Here is a 26,439-nt window from a genome sequence, read left to right as displayed (position 1 = left end):
CATACAATCAAGAATAGAAAGATTGAATCTAAAGTCATGTTTTCTACAACAGCATGCACAGTAGAGGTGCCAGAGTTCACCATCCACATTTGAAATGCCTTGAAATAGCTTACTGAGTATCCTTGCTTGCAATTGCTCTTCTAAAGCATGTTGTATGGCATTTTGATATTAATGCGGTACCATTGCTGTATGTGTATTATGCAGTGTTCCTTAATGCAAATGCCTGAATCGTTCCAGTAATTTYCCCCTCCTCTCCAGCACCCAGGTCACACATACACTACCATTCAAAAGTTTGGGGTCACTTAGATATTTCCTTGTTTTTGAAAGAAAAGCACATTTTTGGTCCATTAAAATAACATACAATTGATCAGAAATACAGTGTARACATTGTTAATGTTGTAAATGACTATTGTAGCTGGAAACGGCTGACTTTTAATGGATATCTACATAGGCGTACAGAGGCCCATTATCATCAGCCATCACTCCTATGTTCAAATGGCACGTTGTGTTAGCTAATCCAAGTTTAGCATTTTAAAAGGCTAATTGATCCTTAGAAAACCCTTTTGCAATTATGTTAGCACAGCTGAAAACTGTTGTTCTGATTAAAGAAGCAATAAAACTGGCCTTCTTTAGACTAGTTGAGTATCTGGAGCATCAGAATGTGTGGGTTCGATTACAGGCTCAAAATGACCAGAAACAAAGAACTTTCTTCTGAAACTCRTCAGTCTATTCTTGTTCTGAGAAATGAAGGCTATTCCATGTGAGAAATTGCCAATAAACTGAAGATCTGGTACAACGCTGTGTACTACTCCCTTCACAGAACAGAGCAAACTGGCTCAAACCAGAATMGAAAGAGTAGTGGGAGGCCCCGGTGCACAACTGAACAAGAGGACAAGTACATTAGAGGGTCTAGTGGCAGCTGGCAGCTTCATTAAATAGTACCCGCAAAACACCAGTCTCAACATCAACAGTGAAGAGRMGACTCCGGGATGCTGGCCTTCTGATCAATTTGATGTTATTTTAATGGCCAAAAAATATGCTTTTCTTTAAAGAACAAGGACATTTATAAGTGACCCCAAACTTTTGAACGGTAGTGTAGATATGAGACATTTACATTTACATTACATTTAAGTCATTTAGCAGACGCTCTTATCCAGAGCGACTTACAAATTGGAAAGTTCATACATATTCATGAGACTAGGGTCTGATTATTAGCTCTTTGGTATCCCTTAGTCTCTATTTAATTACATGCTTCCAATGTATTGTGCCACAGCTAATGATGCTCAGGCTTCTGTTTTCTTGCTGTATTGTGATTTTCAATAGTCAAGCAGTTCCATTTTACATATTGATTGCCTGCTTAGAAATTGCAACGTTTTGTACATGTTTGCCTGGAGGGGGTGGCAATGTTGGAAAATATTTGTTATTTACTTTTATTTACATAAAATGGTGGTGTGGTGCATGCCCTCAAGAAGCACTCGGTATGCAGCAACCCCATTTTTGACACTGATTTATCTGGATTGACTGTGAGGAAAACAAAAGGCCAGTCTGCCTTACCTGAAAGACCACACTGTATTTCTCCTTCCATTATCCAGTTCAGGGTGATATACTGTACCTGGGACAGAGCAGTGCTGCAGACCTGAGTTATCTGACCTAACTTCAGCCAATACAGTGGATACTGGGTATAGCACTGACCACAGTGGTACTTCTGACTGACCTTTTTCACCCTGGGTGCAGCCTGGGTAGTACATATTTTCATCCACTCTACAATTGTTTGTTCCATAATGTGAAACTCAACAGCTATGTGGTGAGGAATCGGAGCGTTAGAGGGACTGAGCGTTAGAGGGACTGAGCGTTAGAGGGACTGAGCAGTAGTTATTGCTCACTGTAGCCTTGTGGGAGTGACCAGTGCTCAAACATGCACTGTCTCCATCGGGAGAGAGTCAAAGTGTGAACGCATCATTGCTCTTGTACATCACACCACAGTGTATCTATTGTGTCAGCAGTTTCTTTAAGGGTTTCGAATGCATTTCACAGTTGTTAATAGTCTCCTAGACCACACACAGCTTTATTTTATATTGGCAGACCTGAAATCACTGGCCCTTGTCGATACAACCACTGTGCCATGAGGGATGGGGAGAAATGCACAAGGAAAGAGAATCATTGGAGAAAGATATGCAGCATTGCTCATTTGGAGGGTGTTATGGTGCGAAGGGATGCACCACTGCAGAAAGAGAATTGTCTCTCTAGGACAGGGATCCTCAACTGGCAGCTTATGGGCCGAATTTGGCCCGCGGATGGTTTTATTTGGCCCTCCAAGATGTTTTTCTTTTTATATTTATTTTCATTAATGGACATAATAGACTGTAAAAACACCAGGAAATCAGCTCCAAGTGATTTTAATTTTGGAAATCTGTTCCCATTTATTCCCATGCATAATATAGAGACATACAGTGCATTCAGAAAGTATTCACACCCCTTGACTTTTTCCGCATTTTGTTGAGTTACAGCCTGAATTTAAAATGGATTACATTTTGTTTYGTTTTTTGTCACTGGCCTACACACAGTGTTTTACATGATTTTTGAATGACTGCCTCATCTCTGTRCTCCTCAGTCGAGCAGTGAATTTCAAACACAGATTCAACCACAAAGACCAGGGAGGTTTTCCAACGCCTCGCAAAGAAGGGCAGCTATTGGTAGATGGGTAAAAAAAAGTTAAGTTATTGATTATACTTTGGATGGTTTATCAATTCACCCCAATACAAAGATACAGGCGTCCTTCCTAACTCAGTTGCCGGAGAGGAAGGAAACCGCTCTGGGATTTTACCATGAGGCCAATGGTGACTTTAGAAAAAACTGTTACAGAGTATAATAGCTGTGATAGGAGAAAACTGAGGATGGATTAATAACATTTTAGTTACTCCACAATACTAMCCTAATTGACAGAGTGAAAAGAAGGAAAATCAGCCAACGGCTGAATCCCGAGTGGCGCAGCATCTCAGTGCAAGAGCTGTCACTACAGTCCCTGATTTGCACAATTGGCCCAGCGTCGTCCGGGTTTGGCCGGGGAAGGCTRTCATTGTAAATAAGAATTTGTTCTTAACTGACTTGCCTAGTTAAATAAAGGGGGGGRGGRATATTCTCCAGTTTCCATGTTAACGGTGCAATTCTGTGATTCCCCTCTGAGTTCTCCCCCAACTTCTTCCATACCCTATGGGGGACACATTCCCGTACATACATTCAAACTCTCTCTCTTTCACACACACCCTCATATACACAGCCATGCACTATTATCTCATGATCTATTCAATGGATTCCTTACTGCCTTCATTATTCCATGTATGCCTGCATGTGTTTGTGTGCACACATATGCCTACATATAGATATTGCCCTGAGCCATACACACACACAAACCCTTGTACAATCACACACAAACCCACAGACAGACAGACAGACAGACAGACAGACAGACAGACAGACAGGACAGACAGACCAGACAGAACAGACAGACAGACAGGACAGACAACAGACAGACAGACAGACAGACAGACAGACAGACAGACACAGAGAGAGAGAGACACACAATAAATAATGTAGGTAATAAAGAGAGAGAAGGGGGATGAATGGATGGATTTTAGTACTGCCATTGATAAGGCCTCTTGTATCTTTATTGCAGTGGTGGTCAAAATAGTTCCTATCAAACTAGCTTATAGAGTCAATAACCATTTGTGAAATGTCCCCATTTTCACATCCAGTAATGATGACACTTTATAGATCTCCCCACAGACAATTACTATTTTATGGAAACTCATGCTGAGATACACAGTTACAAGGATTTCTAGTTTTGTTTGACTTTTTGTCTGTGCCACACGCTGTCTTGTTAAAACCAGCCTAGATGACAAATGAAAGGCACACAATTGAATCAACTTTAATTTAGCATGATGGGCCTAGCCCTTATTTTAGGCAGCCTGGTAAATGCTGCATGTGTCTTGGTAATAGTTGATTTATTCTCCATCTGGAATGGAAGAGGAAATGTAATRATATTGCTCTGGTTTGAGGTAAGATGGGTAATTTACTGTTTCTGATTGAGTTTTGAGTTTATTATCAGTTTTTTTCCCATTTATTGCCCTGGCCCAGAGGGGATGATAACTGTAGTTTGGAATGGTCCTGTCAGACAGGAGTTTCTAATGGCTTCAATTAGTTTTTATCTTTCCCACCCGCTGAAGCATCACATGTTGGACTCAGCTGCTCGCTAAATAATGAAGAAAAACAACCAACTGTAGATTTAAGCAGTTTGATTGCGTTGTCACAGTCCCTATGTCACATATCAGAATAATGTTAGGCATAATTTAAATAAATGTATTGTATAGCAATCACCGAATCAGTGACATAAATACATACAGTATATTATATAAATTATACTTTTTTTAAACAGAAAGAACATGATTTAATGACAGGAGTTGGCACAAGAGTTAGGGTTGTGGTTGAGGCTAGGGTTAGTGTTGAACCAGGCTGTGGACATGAATCTAGGTTTAGGGTTGTGGTTGAGGCTAGGATTAGGGTTGAACGGGGATGTTGACATGAAGTTAGGGTTAGGGTTGTGGTTGAGGGTTAGGGTTGAACAGGGAAGTGGACATGAAGCTAGAGTTAGGGTTATGCCAAGATTAGGATTTAGGGTTAAGGCTTGGTTCTAACTAACAGCTGCTACATCCAAAATAGTTATTTTGCAAAGATCACAACCAAATGTTATCTTAGCGACTGTTCAAGCAAGAATCAAAACATAATTTTATGCATATGAAAACCCCAAAAAGTGGTTTCCGCAGATGGCGATGGCTTTCTTACTGCCGCCAAGAGTCACACGCATCCGTGTGGTGACATCAGTGTGTCGTGTACTGAAAAAGGGTCTATACCATGGCTATACAGAACACTGCAAGCACTCCATAGAGCAGGGTTCCCCAACTGGTGGCTCGTGGGATGAATTTGGGCCACTGGGGGGTTTTATTTGGCCCCCCAAGTTTTCTGAGCGAAAAAATAATAATAATAATATATTGTTTTTAGAATTTATTTTCATTGTTAGATGGGAAATACTGTAAAAACACCAGAAAATCAGCTCCAAATGATTTACATTTTGGAAATCTGTTCCCAAGTATTTCCACACATAATAGAGAGATGTGATTGTATATAAATGTAAGCAAGGTTTGATATTACTATGTTTTAGTCAAATATATACACAGCTCAAAAAAATAAAGGGAACACTTAAACAACACAATGTAACTCCAAGTCAATCACACTTCTGTGAAATCAAACTGTCCACTTAGGAAGCAACACTGATTGACAATACATTTCACATGCTGTTGTGCAAATGGAATAGACAAAAGGTGGAAATTATAGGCAATTAGCAAGACACCCCAAAAAAGGAGTGATTCTGCAGGTGGTGACCACAGACCACTTCTCAGTTCCTATGCTTCCTGGCTGATGTTTTGGTCACTTTTGAATGCTGGCGTGCTCTCACTCTAGTGGTAGCATGAGACAGAGTCTACAACCCACACAAGTGGCTCAGGTAGTGCAGTTCATCCAGGATGGCACATCAATGCGAGCTGTGGTAAAAAGGTTTGCTGTGTCTGTCAGCGTAGTGTCCAGAGCATGGAGGCGCTACCAGGAGACAGGCCAGTACATCAGGAGACGTGGAGGAGGCCGTAGGAGGGCAACAACCCAGCAGCAGGACCGCTACCTCCGCCTTTGTGCAAGGAGGTGCACTGCCAGCGCCCTGCAAAATGACCTCCCAGTCTGCTCAAACGGTCAGAAACAGACTCCATGAGGGTGGTATGAGGGCCCACGTCCACAGGTGGGGGTTGTGCTTACAGCCCAACACCGTGCAGGACGTTTGGCATTTGCCAGAGAACACCAAGATTGGCAAATTCGCCACTGGCGCCTGTGCTCTTCACAGATGAAAGCAGGTTCACACTGAGCACATGAGCACATGTGACAGACGTGACAGAGTCTGGAGACGCCGTGGAGAATGTTCTGCTGCCTGCAACATCCCCAGCATGACGCGGTTTGGCGGTGGGTCAGTCATGGTGTGGGGTGGCATTTCTTTGGGGGCCGCACAGCCCTCCATGTGCTCGCCAGAGGTAGCCTGACTGCCATTAGGTACCGAGATGAGATCCTCAGACCCTTGTGAGACCATATGCTGGTGCGGTTGACCCTGGGTTCCTCCTAATGCAAGACAATGCTAGACCTCATGTGGCTTGAGTGTGTCAGCAGTTCCTGCAAGAGGAAGGCATTGATGCTATGGACTGGCCCGCCCGTTCTCCAGACCTGAATCCAATTGAGCACATCTGGGACATCATGTCTCGTTCCATCCACCAACGCACAGTTGCACCACAGACTGTCCAGGAGTTGGCGGATGCTTTAGTCCAGGTCTGGGAGGAGACCTCAGGAGACCATCCGCCACCTCATCAGGAGCATCGCCAGGCGTTGTAGGGAGGTCATACAGCACGTGGAGGCCCACACACACTACTGAGCCTCATTTTGACTTGTTTTAAGGACATTACATCAAAGTTGGATCAGCCTGTAGTGTGGTTTTCCACTTTAATTTTGAGTGTGACTCCAAATCCAGACCTCCATGGGTTGATAAATTTGATTTCCATTGATCATTTTTGTGTGATTTGTTGTTCAGCACATTCAACTATGTAAAGAAAAAAGTATTTAATAAGAATATTTCATTCATTCAGATCTAGGATGTGTTATTTTAGTGTTCCCTTTATTTTTTTGAGCAGTGTATATATATATTTTTTATTCAAGTTTTACAAAATGTACATCAAAGATTTTACCATATTCCAACAACCCTCTCTTCCTCCCTCCACACAACACATCCACCCCCAACCACCCAAGTCCCTTCCCTACCTCTCCGCCCTACCTCAGTCCACCCACCTCGATTCCCTGTGATAGATGTCATGGTGAGACATGACATCTATCACACTCATTATTTACATTTGGATATATTTCAGACAATTTGGATTTGGAAAAATACACTTTATGTAAAACCTTAAATTGTTTGAGACCAAGACGAGCACAAGATGTAGTGGAGCGTACTCTATCAATTGTCTCATCCCACCACTCCTGTGTAAATTCAACACCCATTTCCCATTCCCAAGCAGATTTAGTTTTGTTGGTGGAGTGTTTGTCCAATGACATAATACACAGATAGGTCTGAGAAATTACTGCTTTCTGTCGTGGTAATAGAGTCAATATGCCATCCCAGGGTTGGCAAGGGGGTGGAGCAGGGATGCCAGAAAATTGGGAGGAGACACAATGCCTAATTTGAAGGTAACGGAAAAAGTGAGATGGAGGCAAAGAGTATTTGGAGACCAGGTTGGGATAACTAGAAAAATCTATTTACGATAAGTCTTGTAAGGACTTAATGCTTTCTCTCACTGGACAGGGAAAGGTTTAATCTATTAGGGAAGTGGGGAATAAGTGATTCTTATCAATAGGATCCATAGTAGACGCAGAGGAGAATTTAAAATGCCGTCGAAACTGGTACCAAGTCTTAAGTGTGGAAAGTACTGCAGGATTGCCAGTATAGCGAGAGGGGGATGCTGGGAGAGAAGAGCAGAGTAAAGCATGAAGAGAAGCAGAAATACAAGAATGTGCCTCTAGGTGGCAGCATGGGGTATCTGGAGCATGTAACCAGAATAGCAATTTCTGAAAGTTGGCTGCCCAGTAATAGTATAAAAAGTTGGGTAGTGCAAGCCCTCCTCTAAACTTGCATCTCTGAAATAAAGATCTCCTGACTCTGGGTACCTTTCCTCCCCAGATAAATGTGGTAACTAAATGTGGTAAACTTTTTTTAAAACTTTGATTAAAAACAATGGAATCGATTGAAATAGATAAAGGAATTTGGGTAAATGGTTCCTTTTTACAGCATTAATCCTTCCTATAAGTGATAGTGGTAAGCTACCCCATCTCTGAAAATAAGATTTATTTTGCGTAAGGAAGGGAGAAAAGTTTGCAGAAAAAAGAGCATGTAATGAACAAGTTACGTTCACTCCAAGGTATTTGAAACCAGAGCGGCTAAGCTGAAAAAGCAAGTCTGTCTCCTGGAGCTGTAGCGCTGCTGGATTGATTTGAAAGCACTAACTTTTCTGGAGATTCAGCTTGTAACCGGAGAAAGAGCCAAAGTTCTCCAGAATAGAAAGGATAGAAGGTAAACAGGTTACAGGGTTATTTACAAAGAGAAACAAATAATCTGCATGTAATGATAACCTATGTTCAACTGCTTCCTGTGTTACATATTAGAAAGAGGAGGATGCCCGTGAAGCTACTGAAAGGGGCTAAATGGCAACAGCAAATAACTAAGAGGAAGATGGGCAGCCTTGGCGTGTCCCACGTTCCAGGGCAAAATAATCCGAACGGGTGTCATTGGTACAGACAAGAGATGGATCCATGAGCTAAATTTGGCCCCAAATCCAATTTTTTAAAGAAAGCAAATAGGTACTATCATTCAATTCTGTCGAATGCCTTCTCTGCGTCTAGGGAGATTGCCACCTCAGGGGAGTTAAAAAATTGTTTAGAATAAATTATATTAAACAGTGTCCGAATATTTAAAAAAAATGAATATCTGTCCTTTATAAAACCGGTTTGTTCCTGTGATATGAGTCCTGGTAAGACTACTTCCAGACGCCTCGCTTTCACCTTCTCAAGCACCATAACATCCACATTGAGGAGGCTTAGGAGCCTAAATGAAGAACAGGAAGTCGGGTCTTTCCCCTACTTAAGGAGAAGCGCTATTGAAGCCTGTGTTAGGGTAGCTGGCAGTGAGCCACGTTCAAGTGACTCGTTATACATAGATAAGAGTAAAGGGGCTAACTTGGTATGGAATTTCTTAAAGAACTCAGTTGGAAACCCATCAGGCCCTGGAGCCTTGCTGCTCTGCATTGACTTGATAGACTGAATAACTTCTTCAAGGCTGAGAGGAGAATCAAGGTCATCAGTTTCAGCCTCAACTGTGGGAGTCTCCAGTTCACCCAAAAATGTAGTCATATTGGCAGTATCTGATGGAAATTCAGACGTAAACAGGGAGGTGTAGAAAGATTTGAAGGTGTCATTTATCCCCGTAAGGCCAGAAATCAAGTTATGAGAGGAATCTTTAATTTGGTGAATCAGACGGGTAGTAGCGCTGCTTTTTAATTGGTGTGCAAGCAGACGACTTGCCCTGTCGCCATGTTCATAGTAGATACCACGTGAATGCAATAGTAACCGTTCTGCATCTGTAGTGAACAAGAGATTGAATTCAGATTGTAAGTTCAAGCGTTGCTTATATAGCTCTGGGGATGGCGTCAGGGCATATTGATGGTCTAAGTCAAGGATGACTTTAATGAGTTGTTCTAGTTTAACTTTCCGACTTTTGTTTAAATGAGAAGAATAAGAAATGTTTTCTCCTCTAAGATAGGCCTTAAGGGATTCCCATAAGAGAGAATGAGAGGTTGAGCTTGTCTGATTGGAAAAGAGAAAATGATCAATAGAAGTGGAGATAACGTTACAGAAGTCTGCATCAGACAGGAGAAGAGAATCGAAGTTTGTCCTGAGAGGACTATGTCGAGGGCTAAAGGTCTATGGTCAGAAATTACAATGGATAAATATTCAGAAGAGGTGACATTTGGAAGTAACTTATGATCAATAAAGAAATAGTCAATATGAGAAAAAGAATGGTGTACATGTGAAAAAAATAATAATCTTTTGCCTGGGGATTCTGAAACCTCCAGGGATCTGTACACCCATTCTGAACCATAAAATCTGAGGAGGACTTTGACATAGCAGAAGRAGACATAGTTCTGGGGTTGGAGCGGTCTAAAGCTGGGCTAATAACACAATTCAGATCCYCGCCAAATATCAAAAGATGGGTGGTCAGAGAAGAGATTTTCCCCAGCAACCCATTGGCAAATTCAACATCATCAAAATTGGGAGCATATACATTGACCAATACTACAGGTGTTTGCCAAATGGTGCCAGTTATKATTAAATATCTCCCATTACTGTCTGAAATAACATTAGTAGTAGAGAAATGTATTATTTTACTAACCAAAATTGCAACACCTCTTTCTTTGGAGTTAAAGTCTGAGTGGAAAACCTGACTGAGCCTGGAGTTTTGTAGCCTTGAATGATCTTTAATGCATAAATGGGTCACTTGTAAAAAATACCTTTTAGCTTTTTCAAATGGGAAAGACTCTTGACAGGATTATTCATTGTCTTAGTATTCAAGGATAAAAACGTTCTAGGATTAGGCCTACCTATTCCAATATTACTATTATTAGCGTTGTTAGCCATCTAAAATATTGAAAGGAAAAAGGTGTGAAAACAAACCAAGTATTTGCAAAAATAACAGAGAAAACTGATGAAAAAAGCAACAACAAAAAAATAAAAATTTAAAAGGACCAAAAAAGGTCACTCCCCCTCCCACCCAAATCCGAAGTCTCCTTCCCCAGCGAATGGAGACAGCAGATTGACGTTTGCGCAGCTTCGGTACATATAAACAGAAACCGTTCCTTTCCTAATGCGGAGAGGCTCCATAGCACGAGTAGTGAAATAATTTTGAAAAGGAATTCACAAAATGGTAAAGTAGGTCAACAGATAACCAAAACAAAGTCAGAAAACCCCATAACAGTAAAACAAAACTTTCCTGACTCAGGGAGTCTTCAATCAGTGCAACATGTGCAATGTCTCTTAAGGATGGCCAAATAAGTGTCCCGCAGTATGTTACCCTGTTACAAAAAAGAAAAGGGGCAGAGTGTATGTACATGTACGAATGATCAATGGGGTGTAATAAAGTGGTGAAAAGTCCTTCAGTAAGTATCTAGATAAAAAATCTAGGAAAGCTCTGCAAAAGCCTGGAATTGTAGCCATGCATTGCTATGCTAGCCACCTAGACAAATAAAAAGGACCTCCCAAACGTGTAGCTTAAATAACAACCACACAAGACAGTATTAGTCATTTTTATCAGAGTTCAATAGTGTTTCTGCAGAGTAGAAAAGGAATGGCAACAGGGGGAAAAAGTCCCTGCCATGAAAATCAAAACATACCTTTTGACTTGGAGGGTAGGCTAGGTTATGCATGCTAACTGGCAAAAGAGTAGGTCATAGATCCAAAAAAACGGCTCAGAAGTGACTGTCGAACCGACGCTGGGCATCCTCGTGGGAGTCGAACTGTAGCTTGTCGTCTCCGCCCGCTGGGGAGGGGSCAAATGGGCTTTGTCCAGCTTTGGGGGTGATGGAACTATGGCAGGACCCAGCACCTCCACGAAGAAGTCTGACATGAACTTAACTGAGTCCCCTCCTTCAAGTTTCTCTGGTATACCAACAACCCAAAGATTGCAATGGCGAGAAAGGGTCACTGTAGTCACACAGGTCATGTTCAAAGCCGCCAAGTCGTTCATGGCTCGGACACCATCCAGGACGGTGGAGAAGAGGGGCCAGAGCAGCATCAATGGCAGTTTTGAGCTGGGTGGCAATGGTAGCTGTAATTTCCGAGACCAGAACCGTACGGAGGTTCTGACGATCTGTGTGGAGTGTGACCACATGAGAATCCGTAACGGTTGGACTGGAGTCGGTGCCATTACCATTCACATTTGCCATCACGGTTGAAACGTTAGTTACAGGTCTTCTGCACCTCAGATCGTGTGACATTTGAATCAAAAAGGTAACTTACGAGGTCATCAATCAAATCTGATATGTAAGAAAGTGGAATGCAAAGTAAAAATGTGGCAAATTTAACTCATGCGTACAAGCCTCGTCCACATGCTTCTTCTCCACTCACATGCTAAACCAGGAGCCCCCATCACATGATCAAATGGATTTCCTTACCTATTTTTCTGCTTTTATCTCCCTCTTTTTCTCAACCCCTCACTTTTTACTTCTGTCTTTCTTTCTGTCCAGTCCCTGTACCTGATTCGTCAGGAGATGACGGTATCCCAGAAGCAGCTGGGAGAATTCTGTGAGGCCCTGAAGCAGTACCTGAAGAATGTCTCTGCTGAAAGAGACTGCTTCCAGTGAGTCCACCTATTTAACTTTATCTGTGTATCTTTCATTGTCCATCTCACACAATACCTTTCGTGACCATTTGTCCACTGTGTGTGTTTTTCTACCTGGCTGATGTATTCACAACCTAACTGGTTATCTACCAGTGGAGGCTCTTCAGAGGAGGAAGGGGAGGACCAACCTCCTCAGTGAATTTCATTTTTTTTTTWAAGTAAAACATTGAAAAAGTTATCCTTTTTAGATTAAACTATACTAAATATATTYACATCACCAAATAATTKACTAAAACACAATGTTTTGCAATGAAGGCCTTCAGTAGCCTCAACAGCACTCTGTCGGGTAGCACCATGGTGTAGCCGGAGGACAGCAAGCTTCCTTCCTCCTCTTGGTACATTGACTTCAATACAAAACCTAGAAGGCTCTTGGTTCTCACCCCCTTCCATAGACTTACACAGTAATTATGGCAACTTCCGGAGGATGTCCTCCAACCTTTCAGAGCTCTTGCAGCATGAACTGACATATTGTCCACCCAATCAAAGGATCAGAGAATKAATCTAGTACTGAAAGCATAAGCACAGCTAGCTAGCACTGCAGTGCATACAATGTGGTGAGTAGTTGACTCAAAGACAATAGTTGAATAAATGAGTTTATGGCTAGTTTAGTTACTCAAACACCCAACTTAAACAGAGGGGTGCTATGTTAGCTAGACGGCTGTGACTATCCAACACAACACTGGAACTCTTCCAAGTCAAGGTAAGCTTTTGGATTTATTCATTTATTGCTGGTGTAACTGCTTACTGATTATACACTGTAACGTTACTGCATGATTGTAGCTGGTTTACTAACACATTAGTTCTATTGGCTATGTTGACTAGGACGTTACTTTAGATAATATGTAGGCTGTGTGTAGCGGTTATGACATGGTTTGGCTAGAAGCATTTTTTTCGCCTGGTCACAAACAGATGATGTGTTGTTCATTGAAGTCCACAAACGAAGGGAAAAGGTGAATTTGTCCAATAGAAACTCTTGTTTGCAACTGACGAATGATTACACCCTAGATAAGCTAGATGCAGGCAAGAGTGTGCAAGGCAGTATTGAATGTGTCAYTGTCTGTCCATGTGTCACTGTCTGTCATCAAATTTTTCTCTCGACCTGTGTGCACTTACGTTGTAAACTTCATTCTTAGGCTAGGTTGTACCAACCTCGTGATGGGTATAGGGAAAATTGTAGTATCATGACGTAGCCTAAACTTATCGATGTTACATTGAACTGGGTGAATGGAATATGCATAACAGTCATCCAACATGCTGTAATAGAAATAAGGTCATGCTCATGAAACACAAATGGTCCTCCCTCATCATAAACAGCACTGATTGCCACTGTTATCTACTGACCATGCTCAAGTACTTTACCAATCTTCAATATACAACTTAATATTGTGAGACAGATGCCCTGACACATTTCTTTGTTAACCCTGTTGTGATTGTGTCATGCCTTTGCAAATCCTCACATTTGTCTCTGGCATGATGGGCCATGCCTTCATACAGATGGAGGATCTTAATTTGAGCCAGTTTGTTACAGCAGGAAAATAATCCTGAAGCAACAAGAAATKTGAATTATTATGTGGATTATAATACATTTTTGTGAGGGTTGATTCATTTTTCGTAAGGGAAAATAAAGTCTGTAATTTCAAAGTGGAAATTACAAACTTCAGAAGCCTTTTTAAAACTCAAATACACCACARGTTTTAAAAGTAAAGTACTCCTGCAACAGGGTGATCAAATTAAGATCCTACATCTGTAATGCTGATTTTGTCACAATGCTCCGCAAGGTACTAATCTCATCTCAAATTATAATGGCAGGAAGGCTCGGGGAGGAAACTCAGAGAGAGCATGAATAGATATTAGAAAATAATGGACAAATAAGTCAACATTACAGATAGGGAGAGACAGAGCGCATCTGAGTGCTGGTGTGTACAGGTTATGGATGGTTGAGGGAGCATCTGGCAGAGAAAGGATGTGCTGGGGACTGAAGAGGCAATCAGACTCGATAAACCTGTTTAACACGCTGTTGTTCTCTGCCTCTCCACAACCATCATCAACCAGGAGGAATCTCCATGTGACAAGGGACGATGAAATGGAAAATAGGGCTGAGCAGATTAGAGAAACCTGGATTTAGGTGGACAGAGCCTCTCAGATCGTCTTGCTCTGAGCTGAGGTAATGTRCGGCAGCCTACTGCACAACCTCCAAATATGCTTTAGAGCACTGCTGTCATAGCAAGGAAAGAGCTGATTTGTAGAGAATATGACATGTATATCCACTATTACTGCTGCTGCCTGTAGCACAAATATATCTTCTTTCCTATCAATGTAGCAGCAGATTCTCATGCCCAGGGTGTGTAAGACTCAGTTCAAAAGGACAAGTTCCTCTACAGTCATTTCAGAGCGACTCCCTGAAGCCAAGTCCAGAAAATAGGCATTTCAGCATTTTGTAGTCTCATCATAATACACGTAGGGATGGTGAATAATTGATTACTGAGGAATTGGGCWCTGACTCTGGACTGTGAATAGGCTGTTTTCTTTCTCTCYCTCTTTCTCACATTACCACTATTTAAGTCTGAAACTTTATTTTCCTCCCTCATGTCTCTACTATAGGTTGTTATAAGTGCTTCTACATGGTACTAATACATCCTGCAAATTATGCCATAAGAATACGTCCTCCTTTTTAAGTCCTTGAATTTACACATACACACAAACAACCCACAGACAAACATTGACAAAGTTATGGGAAGGAAGCACACGTGTGGATGCACAGACACACACTCAGACACCCTCCCCTTGTGCACATCTTTCTTTTAGATGGACACACATTGACTTGGACATGTTTTTTTTTTCGGTTTGAAGAGTGTGATTGTGGAGCCTCGCACAGCAGCGGCCCGTCAAATGAAACAACGCAGTGGTCTGATCTAGTTGTAACCTCAGACAGAGAGCTGTCAGCTGTAATGGAAGCATTCAGGAGGTCAATAAGATGTGTCAGGAGTCTCTCCAGTTGCGAGCCCCACTATGATGGAAGGAAACATAAAAMCCAGCTCATACAGTAGAACTCTTCTACTACACTAAACCCCTGAGACACAGGTCAGCCGTCTGAACCACTACTGCCCTCCAGTGGAGGATTACGCGTGGGAGTGAGTGGAGCTGAAGTCAAGTGACTATGGGCATCTACTATAATGGTTGACTATGGGTGTCTATTATTATGGTTTATGTGGTGTGAAAGTGTTTCTGTGCTCAACTACCACACATCACTCTCTGACATCTGTCTGCGTAAAGCTTATTGGTAATTCACTGTTTTTATTCAAATATTTTATAGTTCTCCAATGTCCTCTGCCCATTATTGACTTGCCAGTGTCTTACTCTATCTCTCTTTTTGTATTCCTTTCTTCCTCAGTGTGACTGCAGTGCGGCTGCCAGATGGGCTCTCCTTCGTGGTGTATGAGTTCTGGGATGGAGAGGAGGAGTGGAAAAAGTAAGTTCTAGAATTGTGTCTCATTTGACATCTCACCCATGGAGTCATCCCTCCCTCCCCCACATTTCCTGACCCTTCACCCCTTGGTCTTCTTATAATCCCCATAGGTACAATTTCCAGAAAATATGGAATCAATAATGCACAATAATTTGATATGTTGGTGTCTACTATTTTGTAAGCACAGTTCTTATATGAGATGTGTATTTTTTTACACAATTGGGTAGATGATTACAGAAGAGCCGTCATTGCTTAGTGTTTTTGTTTAAATGTTCATACAAAGCTAACATCTGGAGTCAGACTTTGGTTAAGCAGACTTCAGAGGTACAGAGCTCTATCACGGCAGGAACCTATCTACAGCTATAGCCACTGAATAAGGCTGACATACTATAATTACTTATCGATGTTTTGCGAGATGTGCTGAGGCTGYAACGAGTCTCTATCTTTCAAGTTCCCTATTCATATTTTACTGTTCACAATCACAATATCGTCTATGGGGCGTAGGAGAACTGAAGGAGTGAGCGTGTGTGCGTCTGCATGCATGGGTGTGCGAGTCTGTGTTTATATGTAATCTCATGCCCTCCACCTGTGTCCTCAGGCACCTCCAGGCTGCATCCTTCAAGGCCTTTCAACATGTTAAAGTTGACACTCTGTGCCAGCCTGAGGCTGTGTCCACTGTTGCTGTGCCAGGTTAGTCTCCTGAGAGAGAGCTGGCATAGAGCACAATCCCCTGCGTAATGCTGGCATAGTGCCATATATCTGGGATGGGGAGCCCTGATAGCGATGGAACCTACTGGGGGAGAGAACTGTTTGAAGTAGAGCAGTCAGGGAAAACACATACCCTGATATGATATTATATTTACTTATTGTTATTGGTATAAATGCATGTCATAGACATACCTCAGGCAAACCTGAAAATGTATGACATTCAATTTGAATTATATTATGCAGTGTATCATCATTGTATTATCACATTGAGCAGAGAAACACTAGACCTGAGTGTGAAAGTGTTGTAAATGATTTATCTATTCCTGAGCTGCTTGTCTAACTGAACTCCCCCTCGCTCTCTCTCCCTGCAGCCGCCTGGTGCAGCCTGAGCAGAGACTGATGGGGGTGGGGACGCATCGCCTAAGTCCACAACACCCCCATCCTTAGCTCCCACATACCCCCTTTACCTCACTCTCACCCCCACAATCCCTCTTTCTCTCTTTTGTAAGTACATGTTTACACAGTGTCTGTTTGATATTGAGACAAAATGGAAGGCATCAATTGCAGTGAATATTAAACAGTGCATTAAAGCGAGATTACCGCCATCCAATGCATTTGTTCATTATATCGTTCACCCTCAAGTCATTGTAGAAATGAGGTGAACAGTTAACCTGCTTTTGAGGCTCTACTGCATGTCATCAATTTTGACTAAAAGACATGAACCTGCTGCTGCTGCTAATGACAGTAATAGAGCCCTCAACATTCATCTCTATCAAGCTGTGAAGGTTCGTTTTTTTCCGTTGTGTTAAGAGTACTTGTATGAATCAGCAATGGATATATTAGCTGTTAAAGTCTAGTAAAATTATATGAAAACATGTTCTATTATAATTATATTTGTATTGACGTCTTTAGTGGTAMAGTGCAAAATTCTTCAGAAAAAGCGGTTACAACAAAAGCAGGAAAACTTGTGGTTTGCTGCAGACAGTTTCCCTTTTGAACAACTCATCTCAAGCCTTAAACATCAGCATAGGGTTGAGGTTGTAGGATTTCCAATAATGCAGTTGCTGCAGATCCAACTTCACAGGAYCGCAATCAGTTTCATGAGGATATGCATTTAGATCTTGAGTTATAGTGTTGTTTTGAATGATGTACAGTGAGCAAATTTTAGAGCAGATGGTGTTAACTGTAGCATAGCCTACAGAGACTGTGCATAAAGTAGAGAATAAACACATGAGCAGAACATGATCCACACATGCACAGAATCTTTAGGACCTTTAGTCGAGGGAATAAAGATCTGGGAAAAGTCAGATCCACAGCCACGGCCCTCCCATAAACACAGAGTAATTTGATTTTAAACATCTAACGCACAGCCACATATTACAATCACAATGTTCATTGCAATTGAGCAAAAAGGAGATGTTTCACATGCCTATCAAGCAAATGATAGTAACAGAAAATATATCAGAAAGAATGTTCACCCACCAACCCAGTTGAATAACCTCTTGTGCACATCTAGGAGCATGACCAGTTTGTCCAACTCCAACAACCTGAAATCAACATTATCCAACAGACCCAGTCGAAAAGCACAATGTAAATTAATGAAATATAGCGATTACATATATTTAAAGTATGAGTGTATTACAAATTATCTCAATAAAAGTGTTTTTATCTATAAACAATAATGTATGAATCACTCATCTTGATCTACCTTTAGAGGGTGGAATCTTTCACCCACTTCTCCATTGAATTTCTTAGTTTGTTCTGTAAGCACATGGTGGTGGCAAGCTTGTCCTTAACCAATTGGGGGATATCAAACCCTCACTCCCCAGGATAWGATTATCATCTCAGATAATTACATGTAAGTATAGCAAAGACTGTCCCTGTTCACTGTAAAAATACAACTTTATTTACTTGGCTTTGATCGTAACTAGGACCACCACTGAAATGAAAATAACACATGTCCAGTTCCATCTCTGGTGCTAAGCCACATTGCACTTTTCTTTGAGAGAACCCTGGACTTCTCCGTGACTTCTCCGTGTTAATACACCCGTGATATAAATAATAAATAGCACGCCTTGGGCTTCATATTAGCCTCAGCATCAGTATTACAGAGCAAGAGCATGGCTCCCTTGTTGACATAGACTTATGTGGGGAAATTCTACTGGAAAGGTTTTCTATCCGTAGCTTCCGTTGGGTTCTGTATGAACAGGTCAGAGCCAGTCAGAAAATGCCAATTCTATTTCTGTAACATTCCTGGCTGTTCCCTAAACTGTGCAACCAATTTTTTTCTCCCCGTCTCTTGAGTGCATGTTAAAATGAATGTCCAGTAACATATTTTCTATAGTATTTAGCCATGCTACTTTCACTGGGTTTTGTGGATTTCTTATTTTTCTTTTATAGTATTCCTATAAAAGGACAGACAAAACAAATATATATATGAATAGAAAATGGCATACAGAATGAACATTCACTTTTATGGCAGTGTTTAGAGAAATACTCATTCTTATACTTATGTATGTTTCAGTAAAATGGCTTTCTCTCTGAGTGTAGAGACTTATTGCAGGGATGCAAGTACTATATTTGGTCTTAAAACTGTTGAAATTCTAGATAATGTAGAATGATAAAACTCAATAAAATGGAAATACACCATGAATCTGTTGCTTCATTGCTTTACATTTCTGGGAAAGCATGCACACAACATGTAGTATGAAGACTAATGAAAAACAAATGCCAGTGCATATTTCCTATAAAACATTTTACTTCTGATAAACATGTCAATACAATGAAAAACATCGACATACTGTACACAAAAGGCAGAATCGTAACTTGAGACAGCAACCTATGTGAGAATACACCATTTATGTTCATTCAAAATATCAAAGCAAACACCACACACACACACACATTAACAAAAAGTGAAAATAACTCACTTTCTCCCCCACCCCCATATGACATGTTCACTCTATGGCCATCCTTTCATTATGGCTGTAAATACTTTTTTTTTTACCTATTATGTAAACTTCCATTCCGATTTCCTTCAGTGTATCAGACAGTAAGCAGAACACATTGTGCAAATGAAATAATACAAAAGTAAGAAGAATAAGAATAGAAAACTCCACTATTCCTACCCAGTAAACAAATCTCACACAATGAAGACATGTACCAGTTAGGGTTAGATCTTATTGAGGAGCTGTATGATGGCGATGGTGGTGCTCTGTCCAAAGATGAAGGCCCCACAGATCAGAGTGATCATCCCCCATGTTGTTAGGACCACTCTGAGAGGGAATGGGGGAGGGGGAGTGAGAAAATAAAGCAGAAACATGGTGTCAATGAAAAGAAGGATTTGGATGGATGAATGGTTTGAATGAGTGACCATGATTGGTTTAAACTCACCGTGTTTTGAAAGATACTTGCTCTGACTGCATGGCAAATACTAGACATAACCCTGCACACAAGCAGATAAAGCAAACATACATTATCTCTGCTGGTTCGATTCACATACAACTGTGTGGGAGAGAGTGAAGGTGTGAAAGGGGGATAATTTTCCCACCTGGGAAGATGAAAATGAAAAATGCGCTGATTCCCCCAATGATACTGATAACCTTGCTGATGTCTGGGATGAACATGGCAATKAGCAGGGTGACGGTGATCCAGGCTATAGTCAGCCCCACGCGGCTACAGTTCTCATACGACTCGGTCACAACGTGGAAGCGCCGACGGAAACTCAGCAGTGGGTCCTGAATCACGGACCTGAGTGCAGAACGTTAGAGACACTGCAATGAGACTCACTGGGTCAAACAGACAAATTTACTAACAAGTTCTTTATTTCGACATAAAATGTTCTGATTTAAATGGCCAATGAATGATATTTCTATGTAATGCCCATTATTAAATGCTCTCCAGCCATCATGTTACCTTCCTAGCAGGAGGATGATGGGGAAGATGGTGATGATAGAGATCCCAAAGAGCAGTCTTGCAATGATCATGAGGACATCGTCCCCTGTGTATGACATCAGAATATCTGCTGCAACATCCTTGCCAAATGTCAGGTATCCGTAAACACCTGAACCAGAAAGGGAGGGGAAACCTTCAAACACCAACTTTACCTAAAAGGTTCTTCAGCTGTCCCCATAGGAGAACCCTTTGAAGAACCCTTTTAGGTTTCAGGTAGAACCCTTTATGGTTCCATGTAGAACCCTTTCCACAGAGGAAACCTAAAAGGGTTCTACCTGAAACCTAAAAGGGTCCTCCTGTGGGGACAGCTGAAGAACCCCTTTGGAACCTTTTTTTCTAAGAKTCTACAATAGCATAGTCACTGTGTTCACTACAATCACTTGGTGCTATGAGCCGGAGTATTGAAGGGATGAGTCTCACCAGTTAGGGAGTAAATGACCAGGCAGAAGAACATGGACACCACAGAGATGAACACCCAATGGGACAGGCTTTTGTTCTCCATGCTGCTGTAGATGGCTATGCAGGCCTCGTGACACTGGAGCACAGAAGGATACAGAACAGAACATGGCAGGATCAGAATGCAAAGCTCAGAGAAACATGACTACATAGACCTGTGACAGGCTTGAGTCCTTTGAATCATTCTGGTGGCCAGTTAGCTCTGGCCCTTACATTGAGACTATGTATAGCATGGGGCTCCACAGCTCTTAATGCTTCCAATCATAGAACGTCAGATCCTTTGTCACAAGCTGACAATTCAACTATATACATTACACTAGCAAGGTTCTTCCAGGTTTTCTATATCAAATTTTACTCAACATTCCTCCATCCACCTTCCTTCAGGATTCCCATCCTTCCTTTTTTTTCACCAGCTCAGTAATCAATCAGCCCGGGGGTGCAGGGGCTCAGGGAGCTGGGCTTTGTCTGCCTCTCTCCCCACTTCCCTTTTATTACATTTCTGACAATCCCCCTGTGTTTCCTTGATTACTCAGAAGATTACAAACAATATCTCTGAAAATGAGTAATATTTTCCAATTTTCCTCCAATCTTACCCAAGTTAAAATATTGAACAGAGAAACAGCTTTCCTCTGCCGGATAGCCTGAGGCTCTGTTGGACTGTGATGACTGACCAGTCCTCAATAGACAGCTCCTCAATTGACCAGAATTTGGGGTAAATGCCAGACTTTTAACCATTRGCTTCATAAAGAAAATAAATCTAACCTCACAAGTGACCACTTTGAAAACCAAACATGTTTGAAGCCGTACTCACCTGAAAGCCAAAGCAGATGGTCGGGATAACGCTGAACATCGAAGCCCAAGAGCTTATTCTACAGAGAGACGACAAGAAAACTTCAGAGTGGCTCTTAAAAGGGCTTTTTCAACAAGACCTAATCTGACCTGAGGCAATTTCAGTCTTTTACAGTTTCTGTCAATCACACCGACACATTACAATGTGTGGGCTGAGGGCTCGGACTCCACTCCCAGACAGTCAAAATGTAGCTCAAAATGAAAATACCTTTAACAACGGAACAAGGACTAAAAGCTCCTAATATTATAGGGCATCTTAGATCCTGATCTCACAGACTTCTTTACAGGTTACATTTAACTTGAAAGCATTTTCCGACTATATCGATATGATTTTATGATAGGCCTATCCTGAAGGCCATCACATAGGCCTATGCTGAAGGCCATCCCATAGGCCTATGCTGAAGGCCATCCCATAGGCCTATCCTGAAGGCCATCACATAGGCCTATGCTGAAGGCCATCCCATAGGCCTATGCTGAAGGCCATCCCATAGGCCTATGCTGAAGGCCATCCCATAGGCCTATGCTGAAGGCCATCCCATAGGCCTATGCTGAAGGCCATCACATAGGCCTATGCTAAAGGCCATCATATAGGCCTATCATAAAATCATATCGATATTGTTCACGTCACTCAGACTATGTAACAAGGACATAAATTGCTCAAAGGTCAAACTAATATGAATTGGGATTACAAGCACTCACCCACTTGTGTACAAGGGGGATATATGCACCTCACTGCCCTCTCTTGTGTGATATTTCACAATGATGGCCACTGTTAGGTATGTAGCCGCCAGAGTACCTAAAACACTTCAAAAAGAGGGAAAGGGTTGAGCATAACATGAGATTGAATATGGCAGTAACAGCCATTGCAAATCTTTGCAATGCTGTAGTACACTGCCCATAAATTACTCACTCACCTGATGTACTTCTGAATACTGATCTCTTTAGGGATGGAGAGAGGGAGGATGAGGAAGACACACAGGAGGATGAGGGCGAAATGTGGGTGTGTGTACCAGTGGTATGGCATATCTGTCTCAGGCAATCCAGTGATCAACTCATAAAGGGAGATGCATACTGCAACACAAACACATAAATTACATAAAGAAACATGTATCAGATACTGTATATGAAGTTGAAAATATATATCATTAACCTATTTCCAATGATCATCATTACATCATGAGAAGAGGGGACAGAAAAATCTGATGATTTCAAAGGCTCCAGAAGAAATAGTTCAGGAAGGAATGACTTTATTATGAAACGGTAACATAATCCAGTAAGAGATAGTTAGGGAGTCATGCAGGAGTCATGCAGTCGGGGAGAAGCATGAAGATACTCACGTTTCTCCAGCTGGTCCGACACTACGACCAGGAAGGCCACAGAGATCATAAAGAGGTTGAAGATGAAGACGACCTCACAGAGCTGCCCGATGGCAGGCCCACACACATCCTTCACCACGGCCTGGTACGTGTTCTGACCACTGATGGAGGAGGAGTAGCCCAGGATTACCAGGCCACTGATGAGGAACACCAGGGACACCTGGGGCGGAGGAGAGATGAAGATACAATCAAGAGGTTGCTGAGTGGGAGAAGAGAGATGTGATTGAGCAAATAATAAGAGAGTAGGTCTATAACGGATTGGTCTGGCTGACACCAAACTCGAAGTCTTCGTGATTCATGTCAGCCAGGCTAATAAAGGAGAACATGGATGAGGGGAAGGGATAACCAGAGGGAATTTCATAGAAAGCTGAATTTAGTGTGTACAACTGCTGAGAATGATGTGTTTGACTGCAGTGCTTTATATTGATTATATACTAAATGAAAAAAATTGAAATTGTCAACAATGATGCTATTATTTGATTAAGAATATGTAGGCTACCCAAAATTAATCAATTACGCAAGCTATCCGGCTCTTGGCATGTTAACCCCTCCTCTGCGACACTACGGTGGCAGGCCTGATCACCAACAATGATGAGACAGCCTATAGGGAGAAGGGCAGGGAACTGGCAGTGTGGTGCAAGGACAACAACCTCTCCCTCAACGTCAGCAAGACAAAGGAGCTGATCGTGGACTACAGGAAACGAAGGGCCGAGCACGCCCTTAATTCACATTGACAAGGCTGTCGTGGAGGGGGTCGAGACYTTCAAGTTCCTCGGTGTCCACATCACTAAGGATATATTATGGTCCAAACACACCAACACAGTTGTGAAGATGACACAACAACGCCTCTTCCCCCTCAGGACGCTGAAAAGATTTGGCATGGGCCCTCAGATCTTCAAAARGTTCTGCAACTGCATCCTTGAGAGCATCTTGACTGGCTGCATCACCGCTTAGTGTGGCAACTGCTTGGCATCCAACCGCAAAGCGCTACAAAGGGTWGTGTGAACGGCCCAGTACATCACTGGKGCCGAGCTCCCTGCCATCCAGGACCTCTATACCAGGTGGTGTCAGAGAAAGGCCCTAAAAATTGTCAAAGACTCCAGCCACCCAAGTCATAGACTATTCTCTCTGCTTCCACACGGCAAGTGGTACCAATGCACCAAGTCTGGAACCAAAGACTCCAGCCACCCAAGTCATAGACTAKTCTCTCTGCTTCCGCACGGCAAGTGGTACCAATGCACCAAGTCTGGAACCAACAGCTTGAACAGCTTCTACTCCCAAGCCAAAAGACTGCTAAAAAGTTAGTTAAATAGTTAAGCAAATAGCTATCCGGACTGCGTTGACCCTTTTTGCACTAACTCTTTTGACTCATCACATATGCTGCTGCTACTGTTTACTATCTACACTATCTGTCAATTTATTCCTAGTTATATGTACATATCTACCTCAATTACCTTGTACCCCTGCACATCAACTAGGTTCTGGTCCCCAATGTTCCCTCTACGCTACGCATGTGTCTGGGAGCGTAGCACGTGCAGAGAATCACAAGGCTTAACTTCACTCAACTTTCTAGAGTTTTCCCCATTWGTTAACACTATCAACGTTTCCCTTTACTGTTGAAATTGTGATCGAATTAATGCAATATTAGCCACTTTCAATGCAACATACTGAAACAAAACGAACTATGCAAGACTTAGTATGCAAAACTATGCAAGAGATTTTGTTGTAGGCAGAGCCCATCAGAAAAGGCATGTATGGCATGACTCAGGCCCATACTCTACACAGACTGGTGCGCCATAACCAATCAGAGCTGCAGTARGCCTATACGCAAATAGACCATTGCCATATATGGATATGTACCATTCACTTTGAACTGGACTGTTTTACAGCATGAGCGGTCGTGATTATTATGCACCTGTTTTGAGATCAAAGCGAGAGCTGCATGTAGCCACGTGTGCACATTTGTTCATATTCTTTGCTAGTTAGTGAGTCATTAGCTCAGTTATAGCTAATGTGTAGTCAGCAATGAGGGAGTGATTGCTTCCTACAAGAGCACAAACCTGTACGTTTCCAGACATCTTTAAAAAGCAGTCAGGTAAAGAGCTTTTTTATGTCTTAAAGGGGCAGTGTTGTATTTTAAAACAGGCTTGAATAAGCTAAGTAGCCAATAGGCAGAGGGTAGSATAATTTGTCTGATTCTCTGTAATAATGGTATGGGAATAATAATAAATAGTATTTTGTAAAGTRGTTTCTTGCATCAAACAACACAACAAAATGTTCAGTCACCTTCTTGTCTGAAGGACAAGTGGATAAACAGGTTAATGTCAAGCCCAACATGTTTTTTTCAAAAGTCTTGTGGAATGTAGGCCTACATTGAACACCACATATTGGCTGCTACTGTAGRCTGAATGATACAACCTATTTCCATGTTAAAATGTTGTGATGCATTTTCTCCACCGTTTTTTATGGTAGGCCTACATTATGATCAAATAGTCACAGTAGCCTACTTGGACACTGTTAAAACAGTAAATTAATGGGGGTATAACCCCAGTATTCACAGTAAACGTGTGCTGGAAGTTGCACAGAATTTTCACAACCTGAAGTTTGCTCAATGCAAAAAAAAACGAGGGAACATTGCTGGTACCCCTTGTATATAGCCAAGTTATCATTACTCCTTATGTATCTACTATCACGTGTTTTACTTTTCTATTATTTATTTCTCTCTGCATTGTTGGGAAAGCCAATAAGTAGACTGGGCATTTCACTGTTCGTCCACACCATTTGTTCACGAAGCACGTGACGAATACAATTTGACTTGATTTGATTCCCAAAACGAATCACCAACCAATTCTAGATGGTTCGTCCTACACAGTAAATGACAAGACTAAATCAATAGGTTTGGAGTAGGCCTACATATATCGTTTAAATTGGTTTAAATTACGTGTTAAATCAGGAGGTGGTTAAAATGACGTTTAATAACAGGAATGCATCAAATAAAGTAAGTTGTGTTACTGGGGTCAGTAAAGTCACTTACCATCTCCACTGCGACCGCGGAGCGAATTCCACCGGCTTTCTCGAAAGCCCATGGGAAGTTGAGAAGTCCCGCTCCAAGCGCAGATTTGAGCATGATGAAAATTGCTCCCAAAGATCCAAGTCTTGGGCCATCTGTATCGAGTGTGGGCTTGGCCAGCAAGCTGATGCTTTCTCTCGCCAACTCTTCCATGCTTTGTCAGATTTGCTTCAAACTCTCCGAAAAMCCTCTGCGACTCGTGCCAGGCGATGTGTTCACAGGAATCTGCTCAAGAAATAAARGTGAATTAAAAAGGAGGCTGGAGCAAGGATTGGGTTGGGAAGGTCGGTGTACTTTTCTTATTTTGATTTCCTAGTCAAAAAGTAGAGTGGAAAACAGAAAACGGCTAGTTTTTAGTTTCTGAATTTGAGAAACGAAAATTGTAACTCAACTTGTTCTCTAATTTCTCTCATTGATTGTTTCAAAGTTGGACATGGTATAACTAAAACAATTAACATTTGACATTTGGGGATTT

The 26,439-nt window shown here is 41.8% G+C and overlaps 2 protein-coding genes across 5 annotated transcripts in view; one reads left to right on the top strand and one right to left on the bottom strand.

Moving 5' to 3' along the window:
• The window catches only part of LOC111962378 (N-terminal EF-hand calcium-binding protein 2-like), a 144,374-nt gene extending 127,510 nt beyond the window's left edge, over nt 1-16,864 (top strand). For both annotated transcript variants that reach the window (XM_023985429.2, XM_023985428.2), the window contains 4 exons: nt 11,931-12,043; nt 15,477-15,554; nt 16,150-16,241; nt 16,631-16,864. In XM_023985429.2, the coding sequence (XP_023841197.1) occupies nt 11,931-12,043; nt 15,477-15,554; nt 16,150-16,241; nt 16,631-16,659 (312 nt within the window). In that variant the 3' untranslated portion in view covers nt 16,660-16,864. The remainder of the gene's footprint in view (nt 1-11,930; nt 12,044-15,476; nt 15,555-16,149; nt 16,242-16,630) is intronic.
• Nucleotides 16,865-18,997: 2,133 nt separating this feature from the next.
• On the bottom strand, nt 18,998-26,439 carry slc38a8a (solute carrier family 38 member 8a). Of its 3 annotated transcripts, XM_023985426.2 has the most exons (11): nt 26,357-26,434; nt 25,929-26,189; nt 22,856-23,054; nt 22,433-22,589; nt 22,218-22,322; nt 21,481-21,538; nt 20,634-20,748; nt 20,175-20,322; nt 19,810-20,009; nt 19,653-19,704; nt 18,998-19,534 (listed from the first exon to the last, which is right to left on the bottom strand). In XM_023985426.2, exons 2-11 carry the CDS (start codon nt 26,115-26,117, stop codon nt 19,432-19,434), a joined length of 1,326 nt encoding a protein of 441 aa, XP_023841194.1. In that variant the 5' UTR covers nt 26,118-26,189; nt 26,357-26,434; the 3' UTR covers nt 18,998-19,431. The 3 variants fall into 3 exon arrangements, with proteins under 3 accessions (XP_023841194.1, XP_023841195.1, XP_023841193.1); XM_023985427.2 differs by having other exon boundaries at nt 22,433-22,457; nt 25,929-26,439; XM_023985425.2 differs by having other exon boundaries at nt 25,929-26,437.

Source organism: Salvelinus sp. IW2-2015, linkage group LG4q.1:29 (genome assembly GCF_002910315.2).
Source record: "Salvelinus sp. IW2-2015 linkage group LG4q.1:29, ASM291031v2, whole genome shotgun sequence".
Taxonomy (NCBI): Eukaryota; Metazoa; Chordata; class Actinopteri; order Salmoniformes; family Salmonidae; genus Salvelinus; species Salvelinus sp. IW2-2015.
This window is presented reverse-complemented; position numbering and strand designations above follow the sequence as displayed.